Below are 24,388 nucleotides of genomic sequence, written 5' to 3' on the forward strand. Positions count from 1 at the left end.
TTTGGAGTTGTAGTTCACCTACCTCCAGAGAGCACTAAACTCAAACAATGATGGATCTAGACCAAACTTGGCATGAATACTAAATATGCCCAGATGTGAACACTGGTGGAGTTTGGGGGAAATGGACCTTGACATTTGGGAGTTGCTGGGATTTATAGTCAAGCTACAATCAAAGAACACTCTGAACCCAGTTCACAATGGATCTGCACCAAATTTGGCACACTACTACATGGCCAACATTGAATACTGATGAGGTTGAGGGGGAGGGTCTGTTTTTGAATTCTGGGAATTGTAGTTCACCAACACCAAAAACGAAGAGGACAGGTGGAGAGATCTTCAGCATTCTCTGTCAAAGGGGTTCCTAAGACCATCAGAAATATGTATTTTCTGATAGTCTTTGGCGATCCCTCTGAAACCCCCCTTGCGACACCCCCCCCCCCAGGGGTCCCAGCCCCCAGGTTGAAAAACACTGCTCTAGAATACTAGCACAGGCATGTATTGCAAACTGCAAGGTTTCAAAAGTCAACCACTGGGCATACTATAAAATGCAAGTTGGGAAGTCTTGGTCCTTCAAACTTTTTGGGATTACTACCCCAACAATCTATTGTTGGATGAGGTTAATGGGAGTTGTAGGGTCCCCAGCCCTGTTGTAAAACCTGAGTTGCTCAACATTTGAAGAACAGGATGGAGAGCGCTGCCCAGGTTCCTAACCTTCCAAGACACTCTTGAGAGCTTGGCAAGAACCCACACCACTTTTCCTTGCTGCCAGACTCCTTAAGCTCTGTTCTGACATTGAACCAAGAGCTATAAAAATCCCATACTGACTTAGGACTTAATCTCCTTAAGACAAATAAAGAACCAAGAAAGGCAGGCGGAGAGGAGGACAGGGAATGACAATGTTTAGTCATAAACCCCCGCATCATACACACCCATCAGGGGAGCTATACATCTGGCAGCCCAGAGCACTTGTGGGGAAATGTGGTAACCTGAGATGACACAACCCAAATGGTGTACAAACCCAGCCCCATGAGAAAACAGCTCCCTTTGCTTCCCAACCCACACTCCAAAAGAACTCTGTACAACAAGTCCTGCAAGGCTGTATTGCTCTGCACTCCCAGGATTATGATCCCACACTGCAATCTGATGCAGCATTGAAGTGAAGGAGGAGTCACTAGGTAACCAGGTCCACCATCAGCCATCCTGGCAACCCTACTCAATGAGGCCTCACCTCATTGTCATCCAACAGCTATTGTTCCAGGCAGAGGATACTGAGATTAAGAATTTGTGCTTGCGTTTTCTTTCTCTTTTCCCTCCACACCTCCTTTTCCATTTGTGTTGTGTCTTTTTTTAAATTGATATTGCACCGGGACTTTGGCACAGCTGGCTGAGGGTCAGCTGCATTAAGATCACTACTGACCAAAAGGTCATGAGTTCGAAGCCAGCCCAGGTCGGAGCGAGCATCTGACCAATTGTGTAACTTGTTGTCGACCTTTGCAACCCAAAAGACAGTTACATCTGTCAAGTAGGAAAATTAAGTACCACCTATGTGTGGGGAAGCTAATTTAACTAATTTACGAGGCCATTAAAAAAGACTCCAGCAAAGCACTCCAGCAAAAAGCATGCGGGGAATGCGGAAAGTATTTCATCAGTGTTGCAGATGGACAATGAAAGCGACAGCTCCCCTGGTGGCCAAAAAAAGTTAAATAGCCTCTGACTGTCTGTCTATATCTGTTGTGTGTCTTTGGCATTGAATGTTTGCCATATATGTGTACATTGTAATCCTCCCCGAGTCCCCTGTGGGGTGAGAAGGGCAAAATATAAATACTGTAAATAAATAATATATATAAGCCACTCAGAGAGCATTTTTTTTTCTGTAAAGTGGACTATAAGTGGTTTTTTTAAAAAAAATTGTGTCAAAAGCATTGCATAAATAAGTATAAAACTGATAAAGGAAGCACAAGCAGCTAAATAATTTTAGACCAAAAAACGAGCAACAGCAACCACATTGTCTGTAGCTTTAACCAATTCTTCTTCTGTGCATGAGGCAAGGCACTGTAGGCAAGTATACAGATGTGAAGTTGTTTGCTCTGCTCCACAGTTGAACAAGGTGGAGGATTCTTCTAGGAAGGGCCATTTTGCCATTTTGCCCACTCCACTTCTGAGTCTGTTCAGGAACTTCCACACTGCCCATTCTTGGTTTGCCCCTGGAGGAAGACCCTCATGGAAAGCCATCCAGTTGGAATTGCCTGGTTTAGCTGCCCAGAGGGATGCTCTTTCTGTTACTGGAGGAACATTAAGAGGAGTGGTGGTTCTCATGAAGGTTTTCCTTGATTTGAGTCTACTGGGAGGAGGCTGGTAGCCATGCAGCGGGTGGCTTTCACAGGGTTCAACCTGATTTCTCTTGCAACTGGCAGCAACTTCCCGTTGCATATCTTGGGGGGGGGGGGGGGGGCAATGCCAGCTTGCATGTAGAGTCTATCAATAGGTGTAGCTTTGAGACATCCTGTGATTATTCTACATGTCTTATATTCACCTGCTTTGCATGGACAGACTTGTGCCAAACAGGGCAGGCATACTCAGCAGTTGAGTCAAACAAGGCCAGGGCTGACGTTCTTATTAACTTTGGGTCTGCACCCCATGCTTTCAGTAAGTTTCTGCATGATGTTATTGTGTGAAAAGCACTGCTTTACACACACACACATATATATAATCTGCAAAGAGGAAGAAGAGAACCACACCTCTTTATTCAGAGAACTAGGGATGATAGCTCCTTACCACATCCCAGGAAATTCTGGTTGCTAATGCAAGCCTTTCTCTGCCTTGGTCCTTCCAGATGTTTTGGTCTATAACTCTCATCCCATTGGTGTACAACTCCCATTGGGGCTAAGCAAAACAGCCAGTTGCCAGTACAGGTAATGGGGTCTTTTTTAAGACTTACAACTATCATCATCCCTGCTAGCTGAGGTTTCTGGGAGCCAAAGATCGAGAATATTCAGAGGCCCTAACCCTGATATAAAGCATTTGATCATTAGGAGAACTCCAAAACTCAAGCTCAATGCCCACCAAACCCTTCCAGTATTTTTTGTTGGTCATAGGAATTCTTTGTGCCAAATTTGGTTCAATTCCATCATTGGTGGGTTTCAGAATGCTCTTTGATTGTAGCTGAACTATAAATCCCAGCAACTACAACTCCCAAATGACAAAATCAATCCTTCCCCAACCCTACCAGTATTCAAACTTGGGTGTATCGGGTATTTGTGCCAAATTTGGTCCAGTGAATAAAAATACATCCTTCATATTTACATTGAGATTCATAACAATAGCAACATTACAGTTATGAAGTAGCAACGGAAATAATTTTATGGTTGGGGGTCAACACAACATGAAGAACTCTATTAAGAGGTCGTGGCATTAGGAAGGTTGAGAAACACTGCCCTAGACAGATCAGGACCAGGTTATTTGGCTGACCGCATCTCCTTGTACAAACCTGCCCAGGCCCTGAGATCTTCAGGAGAGGTCCTTCTCTCGCTCCCACCTCCATCTCAAGTTTGGTTGAAGGGAATGAGAGAGCAGGCCTTCCTTCTTGGTGACTTCCCCTTGACTCTGGTATTCCTTGCCCAGAGAAGCCAGAACGGCCCCCTCCCTGCTGTCCTTCTGGTGGCAGGCTAAAACCTTTTTATTTAAACAGGCATGTAAAGATGAAGGTGTTTAAGATCTAGCCAGGGGATGCTACAATTTTTAACTTTGAATATGTTTTGATGGTTTATATCTGAAAATTTTAATGCTATTTGTGTTTAATTCTGTTTTAATGTTTGTATATTTTAAATTGGACACCAATCCTTTTATGTCAAGCCGTCTGAGTCCCCTTTGGAGAGATAAAGCAAGGTATAACAGGTAAAATTTTCCCTTGACATTTAAGTCTAGTTGCGTCCGACTCTGGGGGGGGTGGGGGATGCTCATCTCCATTTCTAAGTCAAAGAGCCGGCACTGTTCGTAGATGCCTCCCAGGTCATGTGGCCAGCATGACTGCACAGAGTGCCATTACTTTCCCGCTGGAGGAGTAGCTATTGATCTACTCACATCTGCATGTTTTCAAACTGCTAGGTTGGCAGGACCTGGGGCTAACAGTGGGAGCTCACCCCGCTCCCTGGATTCGAACTGCTAGCCTTGCGGCAAGTTTAGCAGCTCAGTGGTTTAACCTGCTGTGCCACCGGGGGCTCCTCAGTGGAGTAAAAATAAACATAACAACAACAACACATCTGAACTGTAAATTATGGGGGAGGCCACTTTAACAACCTACAGTGGTTGGTAAAATTACAGGTGACAGTTACAAAAGGCAATTTGGGAGCCCATTCTTTCTTAGGTCTTGATGTAGAGTAGTGTTTATGGAAAAGAATGGGTATGTTTTCTGGGTTAACCTGCCAGTCTATATTAAGACAACGGATTCATTGAAACCCGGTATCTGTCTAAGAGAAGCTGGAAGGCATGGCTGCAAGAGAGGCAGAACTCAGGGTTCCGCAAGCATGTCTACTGGTTTCTTCAGCAAGTGGAGGAAAGCCCCGAAGGAGGGGAGAGCAGGTTTAACAAAAGATTAACTGGGACATTTCCAAACTGGTTTGGGAATTGATGGTAATCACTTAGCGCCGACAAAGCTCAACAACACCCTTACAGTCACAACTAAAGAACCACCAAGTAGCGAGATTCAGCTGTCAGAACATTTAACGGAAATACGCAGTAACTCAGCAATCTTGCTTTTGCAGAGGTTGATTTTCAGGGACTCATTTCACAAAGTGGTGACAAACAAAGAGGGGTGAAGGTACAAACCCAACACCTGCGTTCAAAAAAAGCTGCATTAGCAGTGCCGCTCCCAGTGCACTGAGGCACCGGGGGAGGGGGGGGATCACATCATCATCGCATTAAATATGGGCATTTGACATCATACAAACATATAAGGGTATATTGGGATTCACCAAATCAGATGTTCTCAATCTTTGGCCTTCCAGAAGTTTTAGATTTTGATGTCCATAACCCCCAACCACTGACAATATTGCCTTGGTCTCTTGAAAGTTGACATCTGAAATGTCTGGAGAACCGAAAGGGATCACTGTGGCAGTCCTATTGTTCAGAAAGCACAGTACTATTACTGACTACTAAAATAAAGGTTGTGAAAGGAGGTTTTGGCCATGATTCTGGAAGTTGACTTGTATTTAGTCCAGAAGAGAAAAACACACCTAAGCATCAAGGTTTTGAGTAATGGTGCATTAGCAGACCTCATTCAAATATAGCTGCCAGTGTAATAACATTTGCAGGTGCTACTCACGTGCCGCATAGAGGGCAATTTTATCATTCTCTTTGTGCTTCAAGAGGTTCTCTGCATAGTTCAACCGGCTGCCTTTAAACCACTCAGGAACATCTGCAATGCCTTTAGATGGATCCACCACCTGATGGAAGAATACCAAACAGGAGAAAAGAGCTTTGGAATCATAAAGCAGTTCACGCAACCTATTGCAAGATGACAGCTCTGTAATCGACTGCCTTCCACCTTCTTTTGATCTCAAGCCATCAGTCTAGCTATTCATGCAGAAGTCAGAGCCAGATGTCTCAATGGGTAGGATTTACATGTCATGAAGTGGCAGCATGCTGTTGTTTACCTCATTAGTGTATTCTTTTATCTTATTATTTTTGCAATGAAGGATGAGGAAAGATGCTTGTGGGATTTTCTGCCACATGAACTAAGTCTATTGACTGACTTGGGTGAGTGGAAGATACCATCTGCTCTTTGGCCTGGAGCAACAACATGGTTTGGTATCAGAGGTATTTCCAATTCCCAGGACAAAACAAAATCTTTCTGAATACGAGGCATGTTTCCTATGGACTCCCTACAGAGGTATAACCCCTCCACAGCCCCATATCCAGTCATAATAACTGCAGAAAGCAACCCTTGGCTCTGGGGCCACATGAGGTTGGCACTAGTCTCGATTCACAACAGGAATCATATATTTGAAAGACATATTCCAGCTTTTCTATATCCTCCATGAATTGCTTTGCCCAGAACTGGACACAATGTTGTTCCAGATGACCAAAGCAGAATAGAGTGGGACTAGGACTTCCCTCAATCTAGATATTAAGACACCTATTGATGCAGCCTAGACTCTCACTGGCCTTCAAGACCATAGGTCCTGCCATACATTTGCTTTTAACATGTGCCTTATATCATTGTATAGTGAATGATGGACCTTGTCATTATTTTACCTATGCTTCTGTTTAATGGGGTACCTCACATTCTCTCATCAGCCTGGAATTGTTTATTGTGCGCTCTAGAGTTATGGCCAGATATGCTATGAGTGGAAACTAACAGATAGAAGCTGCCAAGGTCATTCTTGTGACAGAAAGAGTATAAAAGGGGATGAGGGATAACTAAAGTGAATGTTTCTATTAGTTGATGAATGGGGCTACAGTGTTCTCTCACTACTTCGCGTTCGCTTTTCGCAGACTTGTTGTTTTGCGGGTTTTTGCCTCCTGACAACGATGGAGTGTGGAAGGGGGTTTCACCCTCCCCATCAGGAGAGAGGCAGCCAATCATAAAAAAGAGAGAGAGAGAAGATACAAAGCAGTATGTAAATCACGGCCTTATAGCCCCTTCCTTATAGCTAGCAAAAAAAATGGTGTGTGGTGCCTTTAAATCTCTCCTCGCTTCTGCCTCACCCTCAGAATGTGATATTGATATATATATATATAGAGAGAGAGAGTGTGTCACTACTTCGTGAATTTTCACTTTTTGCGGGCAGTCCTGGAACGTAACACTAGCAATAAGTGAGGGAACACTGTATTCCATCTAAAAACTGAATTGCGTGCCTATAAATACTGTATTTACTCAAATCTAATGCTCACCTTCTTTGACTAAATTACCTTCCCAAAATTAGGGTGTGCATTAGATTTGTGTAACATGGCAAATACTTTTTGGGGGGTTTCAGAGTTTTGAAAATCGAGGTGTGGATTAGATCTGATGGTGCATTAGACTCAAGTAAATACGGGTATCCAGACATTCCTCCATTTTCATCCAGGTTAGGGGAGCAGCTCCCTTGCAAGAGTAGAAAAACCATGAATATCTCCAGGGAGGGTGGGGGTGGAGATAGGGAACTGGTTCCATGGTGGATCTAGATCCTCCTCTTTTTCCTATGTCCCGTGTCTTCCTGTTCTCCCCAGTATTCTTCTTCCATTGTTCGGGTGAAACAGAGAGATTCATAGGACACAAGAAGAGGAACTGGATCTGCAGAGTAAGTGAAGCGATGCAGACCACCTTTTCTTACCTGTGTGTCACAAGTCTCTATTTAGCCTAGGGCCATTCCACACAGGCCCTGCACCAGGATCTGATCCCAGGTTTTCTGCATTAAACTGGATTATATGAGTCCCCACTGTCAGATAATCTGGGATAAACAGAAAACCTGGAACCAGATCCTGAGATATAGGGCCTATCTGAAAGGGCATCTAGGAAAGGAAGCGAGATACTGATGGAATAGACACTTGCAGCAAACAGGAGAAAGAGGAGGAACTAATCTTGCCCACGTTCACACTATCACTTAGCTGGCGGACCTGCTTCCTCCTCCTCTTCCTATACGCCATGTGTTCCTATCCCCCAATACTCCTCTTCACTTGCTTATGTAGAATAGATTCACAGAATTCAGTAAGAAGAGGAGAATTCATAGTGTAAGTACAGCAGCACGGGGCCGACTCCTCCTCTTGCCTGTGTACCATACGCTTCTGGTTTGCCCATGAAATCAAATGAGATACCAGGCAGAATGGAGACATGTGACAAACAGGACAAAGGAGAGGAACCTGTCCTGCCTGCTTCATCACATACCTGGTGGAATCAAGTCCTCCTCACCATTCTCTGTGCTGTGTGTTCCTATTCCCCCCACTAGTCCTCTTTCTTTGTCTGAGAGGAACACAAGAAGAGGAGCTGAATCCACAGCACATGGCCAGTTCCGCCTCTAACTTACCTGCCATGAGTCTTTGTTCCATCTGGGCAAAGAAAAGGGGATACCAAGTGGAACAGAGACTCACGGCACACGTGCCTCATTAACTTGCTGAGGATGGGGTTGTCATTTGTTCCTGTTCCCCCCACTACTCCTCTTTCCTTTGTCTAGGAGGGATACAAGAAGAGGAGCTGAATCCACAGCACATGACCAGTTCCTCCTCTAACTTACCTGCCATGAGTCTCTGTTTCACCTGGGCAAAGGAAAGGGGATACCAAGTGGAACAGACTCCTGGCATGAGTGTCTCCCAAACGCATGCCTCATTCGCTTTCTGAGGATGGGGTTGCCATGTGTTTCTGTTGCCCTCACTACTCCTCTTCCTTTGTCTAGAAGGATCAGAGATACATGGAACACAAGAAGAGGAGCTGAATCCACATCACATGGCCAGTTCCTTCTCTAACTTATCTACCACGAGTCTGTTTGACCTGAGCAAAGGAAAGGAGATACCAGGTGGAACAGAGACTCACAGCATATGTCTCCCAAACACATTCCTTGCTCACTTTCCAAAGATGGGGATTCCATGTGAATGCTCAGGTGGCGGCCCCAACTTCGGAAGGTGGCAATGTTTCATATCCACAAATAATAAAAACAGTGAGTGTGAAATCTGCAAAAGTGGAGGACTGATTGTATTGTACAGCTGCTGGGCCTTCAGTCCTAAATACGGCATGCTGAGATCTACTCTACTTTCTGAATAAAGCTTCTAAACTTTTGAGAGCTTATTTTCTGAACTAGAGCTAGCCTGGATATAACATTGGCTTTGTTAACTGCCTCATCATACTACTCACTCATGTTCAGCCTATGGCTTACTCAGACCTCTACATCCCATTTGCATGTACTACTCTCAGACCACTCACCAATCCTATATCCGTCCATTTCATTTTTTTTCTCCCTAAGTGTAGCACCATACATTTCTCCCTACTGCAATTCAATTTGTTAGTTTTGACCCAGCTCTCTAATCTGTTAAGGTCATTTTGGATCCTGACCCTGTCTTTTGGGATAGGAGTGCTCCCTCCCAATGTTGTGTCATCTACAAATTTGATAAGAATGCTTTCTATTCCACTGCCCAAGTAATTGCCAAGAATGTCAAATAGCACCCAGTGGCACCCCAACAGTCCTTTCTGTCCAGGACGAAGAGTGGCTGGTGAGCTTTGGAATCAGTCAATCAACCAATTACAAATCTGCCAGTAGAATTGTCTAATGCACATTTTACTACCTTCTTTTGTGAGAATATCACGGGGGTGTTTGTCAGAGGCCTTGCTGAAATGAAGATGTGCTACATCCACAGCATTCCCTGCATCTACCAAGCTTGTAACTCTATCAAAAAAAAGTTGTAAGATTAGTCTGGGATGACTTCTTTCTGAGAAAACCATGTTGACTTTTTGCAATTACAGCATTCCTTTCTAAGTGATTAAAGACTGTATCTTTAAAGATCCGTTCTAGAATCTTTCCTGGCATTCATGTCAGGCTGACTGGATTATGCATGTTTGGGAATTGAGGTAGGCCATAGAACATTGGCTCTCCTTAAGCCCCTGTTCACACAAGAACACCTTGCCATTTGGTATGGACAGTGTTGGTGGTTTACAGTGAGAATACCCCCAAATAGAATACTGACAACACATTTTACTGGAGGTACAGTGTTCCCTCACTACTTCGCGGTTTGCTTTCTGCAGACTCGCTGTTTTGCAGGGAAGGAGGAGGGGAGAAAGGAGGAGGAGAGCTTGCTTCCTTTCCTTCCTTCCCCGAGCATGCGGGGAAGGAGGAGGAAAAGGAGGAGGAAGGCTTGCTTGCTTCCTTTCCTTCCTTCCTTCCTTCCTTTCCTGAGTGAGTGGGGAAGGAGGAGGGGGGAAAGGAGGAGGAGGAGGCTTGCTTCCTTTCCTTCCTTCCCCGAGCGAGCAGGGAAGGAGGAGGAAAAGGAGGAGGAAGGCTTGCTTCCTTTCCTTCCTTCCTTCCCTGAGTGAGTGGAGAAGGAGGAGAAGGAAAAGAGGAGGAGGGCTTGCTTCCTTTCCTTACTTCCTTACTTCCTTCCCCAAATGAGCGGGGAAGGAGGAAGGAGAAAAGGAGGAGGAGGAGGGCTTGCTTCCTTTCCTTCCTTCCCTAAGCAAGTGGGGAAGGAGGAGGGGAGGGGGAAAGAGGAGCGTCCCTACTTCACTGATTTTCACTTATTGCGGGTGGTCCTGGAACGTAACACCCGCGATAAGTGAGGGAACACTGTACTTCAAATATTTAGCCGAGAGCTCCTTTCTTTGCCAAATCACTAGGTTGTTTGACACTATGATCTGTGAGGCTGGGCAAGAGAAAAGTAAAGCAAGGCCACCATCAGCCCTCCTAAGAAGCCAGTTAAAAGGGGCATCTCCCCAACTACCATCCTGTATCCATTCCATCAGGTTGAAGAACATTAAAAACTGATGGCAGATTGCTCTCATTATCTTTTTCACTTTCCCCATCCACTTTTCCTCTTGTGCCACATCTTTCTAGATTATGCTTGAGGGCAAAGACTATTATAAACTGAGAGGAAAATTACTCTAGCATGTTACCAGTTGTAGGAGAATGTATAAATGTAATCAATATCTATATAAAGATATAAGTCATATCTGCGGTCAAGAGATCCACATGTTTCCAAACTCATTAGAAGAAACAATTCCACTATGCATTCATTTTGTAACATAGGGAATATGTTGATTTAAAGCAACTTGGAAAAATAACCAAAGGTTGCAATATCCACAATGTTTTACCTCATCATATAGGTGAGAGAAGACAATCCCGCTGAACTTCCAGAATTCGGCCCAAAAATCAGGATAATGCTCTACTGACCAGTGATACAGTTCACTGTAGTTGGCTGCAAGTTAAACACAACATCCATCTTTTAGTTATCTTTCAGGATAATACAATAATAATAATAATAATAATAATAATAATAATAACAATAACAATAACAATAACAATAACGTTCGAAAATACATCACACAGTCCTAGACGCTTGGGAAGTGTTCGACTTGTGATTTTGTGATACGAAATCCAGCATATATATCTCATTTGCTGTGACATACTGTGTTTTTGTGTCAGTAAAATAACAATAACAACAAAATCTACTACTACTTTATCTATAACTCCCAAAGGGACTCAGGGCAGTTTACAATGCACTTAATGTATATGATGTACAGTACAACCTTCATATCCATGGAAAATATTTTCCCAGACATGGTGTGGATATAGGCAACCATGGATAATAGTGAACTCTGTTGAAATGAAGGACTTCCAACACAATGTGTTGGAGAACCTAGAACGTGCCTAGAGAGGGTATATTTTGTCATAAATGACACTGCGAGTATGGGCTGCATGGATAAGTGGGTAAATGACTTTGGTGATCTTACAGAAAATATAATAAGCAATATACTGTATGTTCATAAATATGAAAGTGACCTCTTATTTCGTAGAAAGAAAGCTTCCTGCAGGTATTATGCACATCCAGCTACATTCTATAGCCATTTTTTCACAGCTTCCCACTGTCTGGCCCCCATCCTTCACCCACCTTCCCAAGTCCCAGCTCTTGCTTCCACCAAGCTATTGCTTCTTTTACTCCCTCTTTCCACATCTCAACCAATGACCAAAGCAATTCAGCCAAAGGCAGACTTGCTTTATGGCAGCTGATTCTTGTTGTTGCGCCTTCAAGTCATCCAACTTATGGCACCTCAAGGCAAACCTATTGCAGGGTTGTCTTAGCAAGATTTCTTTGCCGGGGAAGGGGGGGGGGGCATCCTTTGTGGCTGAGAAAATCATCCAGTGGGTTCTCTCATGACCGAGATACAGTGTTTATAAAGAGCTTTGATAGTACAATAGGGGGCCACAGCAGCACAGCGGGCTAAACTGCTAGCTATGGAAAAACTGCTGACCAGAAGGTTGGAAGTTTGAAGACGTGGATCAAGGTTAATATTAATAATGCTGTAATATAATATATATTATATATACTACATGAGCCCCCAGTGGCGCAGTGGGTTATACTGCTGAGCTGCTGAACTTGCGGACTAAAAGCTTTGGCAGTTTCAATCTTGGGAGTGGGGTGAGCTCCCACTGTCAGCCCTAGCTTTTGCCAACCTAGTAGTTCAAAAACATGCTAATGTGAGTAAATCAATAGGTGCCACCTTGGTGGGAAGGTAAAAGGTGCCCATGCCAGCAACACGACCAGGAGGGTCTATGGACAACAGGCTCCTTGGCATGGGAAAATGGAACAAGAGCACCTCCCCATGGCCAGAGTTGAGCATTGCCTGCAGACGCCGGAGATGGAAAGGAAAACCTTTGCCTTTGTTTGTATATTATATGTCATTGTTCACTGTATAAAAGGCACTGAATGTTTGCCTGCATATGTGTATACTGTAATCCGCTCTGAGTCCCCTCAGGGAGATAGAGCGGAATATAAAATGTATTATTATTACTATTACTATGTGTTATGTGGTATAAACCTGAGGTACGGTCAGGGAGTTTTTCCAAAATGTTGCATATTGTGTATTATTCCTAGAAGATATAGAATTACTATTATTAGAAAACTACATTCAATGGAGGCGGCAGTATCCGATGGTTCGTAGAATTAAAATGAATGGTTTAAAGGGAGTAAACTAACAAGGAATAACACCCATCAGATACAGAGTGGAAAGTTTGTTCTTTTCATGTCATTCTTTCTCTGTGTTTGTGTGTTTTGTTTCACTCTCTCTGATTATTTTAAATAATCGCTTAGTTGTAGTTCAGTAGTAGTTGATACTATGTAGATATTTTGTTTTGTGTGGTTTTACGTAATGTTTGCTTGTTCTATTTTGTCTTTTTCTTGAATAAAAAATTACTTGGGGGAAAAAATAAATCCACCCCACAGACCTTTCCCTCATTGAGAGAGAAAGCTTGATTGAAGCACTGCCATTTACCTGCCCACCATTTGAAACTATTATGTCCCCATAAACTTGTATGCACATGCATTGTCTCCAGGCAAGCCAGAATCTCAAGCAATCAGGATTCATGGGAAAACAAGGAAAAGTACAGAATCCAGGTCCCTTCAAACACCATGCAACTAATACTGGGCATATTCATGTGCAGCACATGGGCATAAATCAGTTTCCCTTTGTGTACTTGGTAAGTGGTTGTTATCCTGCCTTACTCTCCCTTTCTTGCGCTCCTGTTAGATATATGAATTAAGTCTTTCTTTGTCAAATTCAACTCCTTTATTAGATGTAATGCTATTAATCCTACACATTATGTTGCTTTACATGACTTACAGAGGAGCTACAAGCTCACCTCAAAATCACCTTACGTCAATTGTAGACACCACCTGTCCGTATTTTTTAATTCAAGGAAATGAGCCATAAGCTAATCTTGTTTGTTTGGTGAGAAGTGCTTATTACCTCCCTTCGCATTTGGACACCTAAGGGAAGACAAATAGAACCAAATGCTCTCCTGGCTATCATTCCTGGACTTTGATAGCATGGGAAATATATCTCAAGGCAAGCCTTCCAGAATTTATGGAGATGTAGCCTGATCAATTATAGGAAGAAACATTATCAATGTTCATTATCTGAAAATTAGGAAGAACTTCCTGACTGTGAGAGATGTTCAGCAGTGGAACTCTCTGCCCCAGAGTGTGGTGAAAGCTCCTTCTTTGGAGGCTTTTAAACAGAGGCTGGATGGCCATCTGTTGGGGGTGCTTTGAATGCAATTTTCCTGTTTCTTGGCAGGGGGTTGGACTGGACGGCCCATGAGGTCTCTTCCAACTCTACAATTCTATGAAATACAAAATGGGAAATGTGGCAGAAATAGGCATCACAGAAGTAGGTCTCAAAATCTAATAACTAGATTTCAATTACATTTCAATTACATTTCAAGGGAGCCGTGGAGGCACAATGGGTTAAACCCTTGTGCTGCTGAACTGCTAACCTGAAGGTTGGCAGTTTGAAATCGGGGGATGGGATGAGCTCCAGTTGTTAGTACTAGCTCTGCCAACCTAGCAGTTTGAAAACATGCAAATCAATAGATACGGCTTCAGCGGGAAAAGACAAAAAGACACTCCATGCAGCCACATGATCAGGAGGTGTCTACGAATGCAGGCTCCTCAACTTGGAAATGGAGAAGAGCACTTCCCCTAGAGCCGGAGATGAGCACCACCTCCAGAGCCGGAAATGTAAGGAGAAGCCTTTGCCTTTGTCTGTTTGTCTCTTTGTATGTCATTGTAATAAAGCACTGAATGTTTGCCTATGTCTGCTTATATACTGTAATCCGCTTTGAGTCTCCTTGAGGAGAAAGCCGGAATATAAATAAAGTGTTGTTGTTATTATTATCATTATTATTATGTTTAATATCCCAATGGTATTAAAATTACTTCTGCTGGTTCTTTTAACACTCTTGAATGTAATTCACCTGGCCCTGGGTACCTGAATTTTTTCACAGTAGCCAGGTATTCCTGTGCTGCTTCTTTATCTGTTTTGTGCTGCATTTCCCCTATTGCCTCATCTGTTCCATTACACCCAAGTTGAACACTATTTACCTTTTGGGAGAAGTCTAATGCAATGAAAGCGTTGAGCAGTTTTGTCGTTCCTCTGTCCCCTTGTTAGCATTTCACTATCACCTGTATGCAGCAGCCCTACCATTTCCTTGTTTTTCCTTCTGCTACGAACATAACCCAAAAAGCTGGTTTTATTGTTTTTAATCTTCCTAATAAGCGTGAGCTCCTTCTGCGCTGTGGCTTTTCGGACTGTCTGACTATTTTTTTTTATTTCTGGCATTTTGTGATTTCTCCCTGTCTTCTACATTAAATCTTAGCTCAGTTGAAAGTTCTTTGAGACACCCATCTGTAGATCCCTCCTGTTTTTCCTCCTCATTGGAACTGCTGGAAATTGTGCCTCCAATATCTCACTTTTCAGAAACTCCCACCTATGACGAACTCCTTCATCTTTTAGTATTTCTGGCCATGGGAATTTTCCTTGAGACACTATGGTCAACATTGACTGGAAGTCTCAGTATCCAGGGGTGCAGGAAGGAGTCTCTTCAGTCCTAAATAGAGATACCAGGGACTAAACCTAGGAATGTACATACAAAACCATGTACTCTCTACCATTGTTTCCCTCCCTCTGTTAATGTGTTTGCTTAAGATAAAACACCCTCTAAAATGAATTATGTGATTCTTGAAGGGTAGGAATCCCTTTTCTTTTTGTATTGTCCAAAGCTTTCATGGCCAGATTCACTAGGTTGCTGTAAGTCTTTCGGGCTGTATGGCTATGTTCAAGAAGCATTCTCTCCTGATGTTTCGCCTGCAGCTATGGCAGGTATCTACAGACCTCACAAGCTCTGAGGATGCCTGCCACAGATGCAGGCAAAATGTCAGGAGAGAATGCTTCTGTAACATGGCCATACAGCCCGAAAGACTTACAGCAGCCCTTTATTTTTGTTTATGCGTATCCAAAAGATGAACCATATTTGTATACTTTTGTTTACAACTGCTGGACCATACTTGTGACCAGTTCCTAATGCAATACAAACTGACTGCTGCTTGTTGTTATATGAAAGTACAGTGCACTTTGCCAGGGAAGAGAGGAAGAAAGAATGCTCAGATATACCTTTAGCATTATTATTACTGGTCATACTTAAAGCCTGAATAGAGATAATAGAACAGGCATGGACAAACTTGGGGGCCACATGGCAGGCCAAAGTAGGGTGGGTGGCCCAGGAGAGAGGAGGTTCTCCCCAAGTCCCCTCCCTACCCTTACCTCCCCTTCCTCTTCTCTTTTGGAGGCAGAAAGTGAAAGGAGGAGGGAAAACGTTTGGATCCTAAAAGAGTTGGCCTTGGTCAGGATGAGATGGTGGGCGGGAGAGAAAAAGTGTATCCATCAGACCCTGTATTGCCTACACCTGATATAGAATCCTAGAGCTGGAAGCGATCCCCAAAGGCCATCCAGTCCAACCCCCTGCCATGCAGGAAGGCACAACCAAAGCACTCCTGATAGATAACCTCTGCAGAAAAGCCTCCAGAGAATGAGACTCCACCACACTCTCAGACAGCCTATGCCACTCTCCAACAGCTCTTACTCTTAGGAATTTCTTCCTAATCTTTTCAGTCGAATCTCTCTCTCTCTCTGTCATTTGAACCCATTGCTCCCTTGTGTCCTGGTCTCTAGAACAGCAGAAAGTCAGTTTTCCCCCTCCTCCTCCTCCTCCTTCTCCTCCTCAATGGGACACCCTTTCAAATTTTGAAACATGGTTCTTATGTTTATAATAATAATAAAACTTTATTTGTATACTGCTCTATCTCCCCTAAGGGACTCAGGGCGGTTTCCACATAGGCAAAGTAACGTAGACATAAAACTATTAACACAAACATATACATTTAAAACCAGTTCCAACACTATCCTATCATGCAAAATAAGTTACCAAACGCCAAAATTTCAAAGTAGGCCTAGACAGTTTGAGAGGGCTGGGCCAAGGCTAGTGCAGTGATAACATAGGGCTGGGGAAATGGGTAAAGTGCAAGGAGTGGTCCTGACTAATGGCCAAATTACCTGTCCAAACGTATCTCCTGCTATGAACCATCACAAAGCTTAAGATCATCAGGAGAGGCCCTGCTCTCAATCCCACCACTCTCGCAAACGCGGTTGGTGTGGACGAGAGACAGGGCCTTCTCGGCAGTGGCCCCTGTCTGTGGAACTCTCTCCCTAAGGACATCAGGTTGGTCACCTCCCTCCTGTCCTTTAGAAGACAACTGAAGACCTGGCTCTGGGGCCAGGCGTTCGATTAGAGGCCAGAGGCAATAAGAAAGGGAAATCTGGATTTGGGGACATGGATTCTCCCGGCTCGGCTTGGTTTTACTGGCACGTTAATCTATTAATTTATTGTTAATTTTTACTGAAGATGTTGTACAATGTTTTAAAATGATTTTATTGTGAATTGTAATTTTTATGGTATTTATGCTGTTAGCATCCTCTGATGCTCATGTGAAGCCGCACTGAGTCCCCCTTGTGGGGAGAAGGGCGGGATATATATATGAAATAAATAAATAAATAAAATAGTGGGGCCTGAGGCTACCCATTTCCAGGGCCTATTGAACAACTATAAAAAAGGTCTGGGCCACGTCTAGTACTACGAAATGACAGAGGACCAGGGGAGTGGGAGTTTTTTATGAGCTCCACTTTTCAAATAACCTGCTCCTCCTTTTATCTCACCCGAGTATTTTTAATTATTTTATTCTGCACATGTGGCCCGCCCACTGTCACTGTGATTGTGTGTATTGTAATTTTATATTGCTAATGTATTCATATGTTTTTATGTAATTATGATGTTGTTGTTTGTTGCTTGTGTTTTTTGGTTTTATTTTGCTGTAATTTTGTTGCTTGGGCTTGGCCTCATGTAAGCCACCCCGAGTCCCTGTTGGGGGAGATGGTGGTGGGGTATATATAAAGTTTATTATTACTGTTATTATTATTATAAGTGAAAGGCCTGGGGCTTGAGACTAATTGTTTTCAAAGGCCTGATGGAACTACCAAATCTTCAGGTCCCTGCGGAAAGAGGAGAGTGATGGGCCCTGTGTTATGTTTCCTCTCTACCTTCTCTTCTCCCAGCTAAACATACCCCAGGAGGAAGGAAAAAGAGAAGGATGGAAGGAAGGGATGAAAGGAAAGGTGGAAGGGAACAGAGGGAGGGAGGAAAGAGAGATGGAAGGAAAGACAAAAGGGAAGGAAGGAAGGAAGGAAGGACGGAAGGAAGGAAGGAAGGAAGGAGAAAGAGAGGGGGGAAGGAGGGATGAAAGAGGGAGGGAAGGATGAAAGTGTGGAAGGGAGGGAAGGAGGAAGGAAGGAAAGAGAGAAGGAAGGAAGGATAGGGTGGTGAGAGAGAGAAGGACTTGAGAAAAGAACCCAAGCGGCCACATCTGGCCCTCTGGCCTGGGTTTGCCCATAGCTGTCATCTATATAAATAAAAATGTAATGTTTGTTTGTGGGATTAACAGAACTCAAGAACCACTGGACAAATTGACACCAAATTTGGACACAATACACCCATCAGGCCAACGAGTGACCATCACTCATTAAAAAAACTGAAAAACACAGTGGAAGGGACTTAAAAGGACAAAAAAGCAAAAAGATGCTACAGCGAATGCGCAAAAACTCCCCCTGGCAAAAAAACACACAATAGCACATCTACACTCTCTTCCAGACTACAGCTCCCAGCATCCCCTAGACCAGGCCTTTTAGGAGAGGAGGATGATCCAAATGTACTGCTTCCAAGATGCAAGTTTTCTTCTCCTTTGATTTCTTTGAGAGCATCCCAATCCCTGCATATCTCCAATTTCCTATACCTGGACTGCAATTCCCAGCAATCCTCCAGACAGATAAAATAGATAGATCAGATAGAGGTAGGTAGGTAGATAGATTGATCAGGAGGACTGCTGGGAGTTGCAGTCCAAGAATAGGTAGTGAAGGGAGAAAGGGGAGAAAGAGGAAGGGAAAGAAAAGGGAGGAAGGAAGGGAAGAGGAAGAGAAGGAAGGAAGGAAGGAGAGAAAGAAAGAAAGAAAGAAGGAAGGAAAGAGGGAGGGAATGAAGGAGAGAAAGAAAGAAGAGAAAGAGGGAGGGAAGACTGGCCACAGCAATGTGTGGTGGGTACAGCTAGTAGAATAATAAAACAATAGATTTTGAAAAGACCATATGCCCCATCTTGTGCAACCCCCTGCCATGAAGGCCTATCAAAGTACCCCTGACAGATGGGGAAGCACAAGCCTTTCCAATATGGTTAAGAGACAAACAATGGTGCTACAACTCTTTATATACCTTGAGGACATTTGTGTTGCTGTATTGAACCAAAACAAAGCTCCAGCAAGATTCTAGATGAGCTTATATTGGCAAGGATTGCTCTAGAAGCTAGTTATTGATTTCAAAGCATTGTATTCCCTGCCACTTGACGGACCATCACCTTCAATGCGGTTATACCCAGCTTCAGCTGATGTAGCACTCTTGTATATGCCACTGCCATCTTAATGTAATGAGTGGCATCAAAATAAAGTGAGTGTCTTTTACAACGGCGGTACATTGGAATGCCCCCCCCCCCCCCGCCGACTTTAGGTATACCTCCTCCTTGTGTTCAGTTGGAATCTCAAGATTTCCTCAAGGTTTGGACTATGTTGCCATTCAAATTACAATGGGCCCCTGATATCCACTGAGATTTGGCTTCAGGACAAACACACTTATGGGGACTATTACTGTGCAACACAATTTTTGTTCCTAGGTTATAAATGTCATTTCCTAATTGGTTCTATCATAAAAACATGGAAAAGGTTTATTAACTTGCAAAAACTTTGTTTCTGAGGGACATCCCACAGAACATTTGGCTCCAGTTTTTCAATGAATATCTCATCGAGTCTCAACCAATTCAACCGAGTTCGTGGCAGCCACAAAAACAAAGTTTCTGAGGTAGAACAGCTACTTTCAAAGTAAGTGCCACACAATTAAACAGGAAATAATGCTTTCAAACCAGGAACATTTAATATATTTTATTGGTTTTCTTAGAATACATCAATACCTTCAATACTCTTATATTCCATACTCAATTCATTACATCAACTATATGTGTATATATATCTCGAATATTTTTTTTTGTTCACCTCTGTGCGCCCCCTTTCCGAGCCACTTCAATTTACATTCTCTTTCCAAAATACCATTTCTTCTTGTGGAGGTAATTTCCCATCTACTTCTTTTAAACGGTTCTCAATAAATTTTCCCCAAACTTCACCAAAATCGTTTTCCTTCCATACCCCTTTCCTGACTCTTAAACTACATGTCAATTTATCATTTATTGCTAGTTTCCATAGTTCTTTATACCATTCTTCAATTGGTATATTTATTTTACCTTTCCAGTTCCTCGCTATCAGTAATCTTGCTGCAGTTAACATGTTATCTGTTGCATCTTTCTCTGTTTTTTTTCAAATTTCTTAACGTTATATAGTGACAACAATGCAATGCTTGCACTTTTTCCTAACTTCATATCCATTATAGCTTCTATTTCTCCAAATACCTTCCCCCAAAATTCATTTACATATTTAAATTGCCACCACATATGTATATATGTACCCACCTCCTGGCAACCTCTCCAACAGTTTTTTGTGGCATTCCTGTTGATATTTGGAATCTTTACTGGTGTTAAGTACCATTTCCAAACCAATTTATAATAATTTTCTTTAACATGTATCGATAAATTCTTTAAATATCTTTGATCCCATAATTGTACCCAATCTGCTTCCTTTATTCTAATCCCTAATATTGCGTCCTTTATTTTTTTTTTCCCCTTGAAAAATAATATTAAGGATCATTATTTTTCAAATTTTGTTACATAGTGTTAGATACAATGTCCCATTATAAACAATGGTGTATATAAGGATATAGGGAGGATCTCTGAAATGGCAGAAGACTGCAGCAGGGTCTGTCTACACATCATAATAATAATTTTATTTCTTAGCCGCCTCTCCTTGTGACGGGTTAGATCGAGAAAAATACTTAATTATATAAGACATTTTATAAAATACACATATTAAAACACATTTCTACAAAATACATATTAAAATACGCAGCTCAGCGCCCAACAAAATCAAAGTTTGCTTTTGGATTTTCCCCTCAGATATATTCAAGATGTGGTCAGTTGAATCTGCGGACGTAGAACCTATGCCTATGAAGCTCTGGGTTCATGATAATGCAGCTCCTGTTCTTTTCCGATTTTCATTTTTCTGTCCATTTGTCTTACTTCACCAATACATTTTGTCGCAACTTGAAACTTGACTCATATCAGTAGCCCCAACTAACTACAGAAGATCAACTGAAATCTTCTGCTGGATGATAACACACCGGTTACTCCCATGAATCCAGTAAATCGACTCCAGATGGGATTACCAAAGAGGAGTCCGGCCTTAGTATTTGTGGCTTTTGCTTTTGTTGTTCCTTGTTGAAATTGCACTTGGCTGAGCTTACCTATATATTGCTGCCTGTTTTCTAATGGCCTTGGCCGTTAGTATGTGTGTATTATAGAGACCTGTTTTAATATGTGTATTTTATAGAGAGGCCGGTAAAGCTATGATTATCATTAACACTGACCTCCGGGGTCTCTGGAGGAACAAACAAAACAACAACGCGCACCACTTTCCCACTGAAGCTGCTAACTGAGGGCCCTTCCATAAAGATAAAGGTTTCCCCTTGACATTATGTCTAGTCGTGTCCGACTCTGGGGGGTGGTGCTCATCTCCATTTCTAAGCTGAAGAGCAGGCGTTGTCCTAGACATCTCCTAGGTCAGTGTTTCTCAACCTGGGTGTCGGGACCCCTTGGGGGGTCGCGAGGGGGTGTCTGAGGGGTCGCCAAAGACCATCAGAAAACACAGTATTTTCTGTTGGTCATGGGGATTGTGTGTGGGAAGTCTGGCCCAATTCTATCATTGGTGGGGTTCCGAATGTTCTTTGATTGTAGGCAAACTATAAATCCCAGCAACTACCACTCCCAAATGTCAAGATCTATTTTCCTCACACTCTACCAGTGTTCACATTTATTTATTTATTTAAAACTTTTATACCCCAATCTTCTCTACCTCCGTAGAGGGACTCAGACCGGCTAACAACTGAAAATCACAAATACAACTAAAACATAACAACATCATAATAAGTTAAAATACAAACAAAATAAATACATTTGGGCATATTGAGTATTTGTGTCAAGTTTGGTCTAGATCCATCATTGTTTGAGTCCACAGTGCTCTCTCGATGTAGGTGAACTATAACTCCAAAACTCAAGATCAATGCCCACTAAACCCTTCCAGTATTTTCTGTTGGTCACGTGAGTTCTGTGTGCTAAATTTGGTTCAATTCCATCATTGGTGGGGTTCAGAATGTTCTTTGATTGTAGGTGTATAAATCCCAGCAACTACAACCCGGAAATGACAAAATCAATCCCTCCCCAACTCCACCAGTATTCAAATTTGGGCGTATTGGGTATTTGTGCCAAATTTGGTCCAGTGAATGAAAACATATTCTGCATATTAGATATTTACATTACGATTCATAACAGTAGCAAAATTACAGTTGTGAAATAGCAACAAAAAATAATTTTATGGTTGGGGTCACCAAAACATGAGGAACTGTATGAAGGGGTTGCGGCATTAGGAAGGTTGAGAAACACTGTCCTAGGTCATATGGTCGGCATGACTGCATGGAGCGCCGTTACCTTCCTGATGGAGCCGTACCTATTAATCTACTCACATTTGCATGTTGTCGAACTGCTAGGTTGACAGAAGCTGAGGCTATCAGCATGAGCTCACCCCGCTCCCTGGATCTGAATTGACAACCTTTCGATCAGCAAGTTCAGCAGCTTAGCAGTTTAACCTGCTGCGCCATCAGGGGGCCCAGGCCCTTCCATACAACCATATAAACCAGAATATCAAGGCAGATAATCCACAATAGCTGCTTTGAACTGGGTTATCCGAGTCCACACTGCCTTATAATCCAGTTCAATGTGGATTTTATACAGTTGTGTGGAAAGGGGTCTTAGGCCTCTTCTACACTGCCATATAATCCAGATTATCAAAGCAAATAATCAAGATGATCTGCTCTGAACTGAATGATATGAGTCTACACTGCCATATAATGGGTTCTATGAGGCCTGATCAATTATATATTCTTGTTAAGGATGTTTTACTTGTTCAGTTTGTCTATTTTAACTGTTAATTTTAATTGTTGATTCTGTTTTGCTTATTTTTATATTGCACATGGCATTGAATGTTTGCCACTTTGTTTTTGGAAGCCGCCCTGAGTAACCCTATTATTATTATTATTACTATTATTATATAATCCAGTTCAAAGCAGATCATCTGGATTTTATGTGGCAGTGTAGTAGGGCCCCCCAGAATGAACCTACACTGTAGAATGAGTGCAGTTTGACATCTCTTGAAGTGTGCAATGCTATGGGGTCATCATGAGGACCTTGGGGTTTTTTTCTCTGCCAAAGAGAAATCACTTTCTTCAGTACCAGTTTGGAGCTGCATTCCATCATCAGTGTAGATGGGACAGCACACTGAACACACTGGAGGAAAGGCGGAATATTTATTTATTTATTTATTGTTCTCATACCCCGCTACCATCTCCCGCAGGACTCGGTGCGGCTTACAAGACATCATAAAAACAGCCCAATAACATCATAAAAACAACAACAAACCGCTGTGAGTCGCCTTCGGGCTTGAGATACAGCGGTATATAAGCAAAGTAAATAATAAATAAACAACAACAAAACAATAAATAACTCATAAAAAGCAAAACAATACAATAATAACACAACACATTTTAAAAACATGGGCAGGGCCATATGTGAAAATTTTAAAAGTTAAAAGCTGGGAAGTTCAAAGGGGATAGGAGGAATACTTTAGGATAGGTGGACGTGCAGACAGTTCTAAATCCCTCATAAAGTGCATTAAGGACATATTGTTTAGGATTCCTTATTCTGGGAAGGCACACTGGAACATCCACGTTTTCAAGCTCCTTCTAAAGACTGCCAATGTTGGGGCCTGCCTGATGTCCTTGGGGAGGGAGTTCCAGAGTCGTGGGGCCACCACCGAGAAGGCCCTGTTCCTCGTCCCCACCAATCGCGCCTGTGAAGCAGGTGGGATCGTGAGCGGGGCCTCACCAGATGAACGAAGAGATCGTGTGGGTTCGTATACAGAAATGCGATCACGAAGGTAGATGGGTCCCAAACCGTTTAGGGCTTTGTAGGTAAGCACCTGCACCTTGAATTGAGCCTGGAAAATGAATGGCAGCCAATGGAGCTCCTTAAACAGGAGGGTTGACCTCTCCCTGTAAGGAGCACCAGTTAACAGCCTGGCCGCCGCCCGCTGTACCAACTGGAATTTCCGGGCTGTTTTCAAGGGCAGCCCCACATAGAGTGCATTACAGTAGTCCAATCTAGAGGTGACTAAGGCATGGACCACCCCGGCCAGATCCGCCACAAGGCTAACAATGATGAGCAGATAGACAGGAGCAGAATTCAAACCGATCTGAAAGAGGTGATTGGCCAAAACTAACAAAATGAAGTTCAACAGGGACAAATGCAAGAAATCTCTCTTAGGCAGAAAAAATGAAATGCAAAGATACAGAATGGGCAACAATGACTGACTCGACAACAGTACGTATGAAAAAGATCTTGGAGTCCTCGTGGACAGGAAGGTCAACATGAGAGAACAATGTGATACGGCAGCTACAAAAGCCGATGGGATTTTGGCCTGCATAAATACTAAATACTAAATACTAAATAAATACTGTGATCAGCAGTGGAACTCTCTGCCTTGCACTGTGGTGGAGGCTTTAAAACAGAG

At 42.8% G+C, this 24,388-nt stretch overlaps 1 protein-coding gene across 1 annotated transcript in view; it reads right to left on the minus strand.

Moving 5' to 3' along the window:
- Positions 1 to 24,388, minus strand: part of AACS (acetoacetyl-CoA synthetase) — an 89,763-nt gene that overhangs the window by 63,211 nt on the left and 2,164 nt on the right. The window contains exons 2-3 of the mRNA XM_060785588.2: positions 10,769 to 10,872; positions 5,321 to 5,441 (exon numbers count right to left, since the gene is read on the minus strand). Coding sequence (XP_060641571.2) covers positions 5,321 to 5,441; positions 10,769 to 10,872 — 225 coding nt within the window. The remainder of the gene's footprint in view (positions 1 to 5,320; positions 5,442 to 10,768; positions 10,873 to 24,388) is intronic.

The sequence above is a fragment of the Anolis sagrei genome, chromosome X, assembly GCF_037176765.1.
Source record: "Anolis sagrei isolate rAnoSag1 chromosome X, rAnoSag1.mat, whole genome shotgun sequence".
NCBI lineage: Eukaryota > Metazoa > Chordata > Lepidosauria > Squamata > Dactyloidae > Anolis > Anolis sagrei.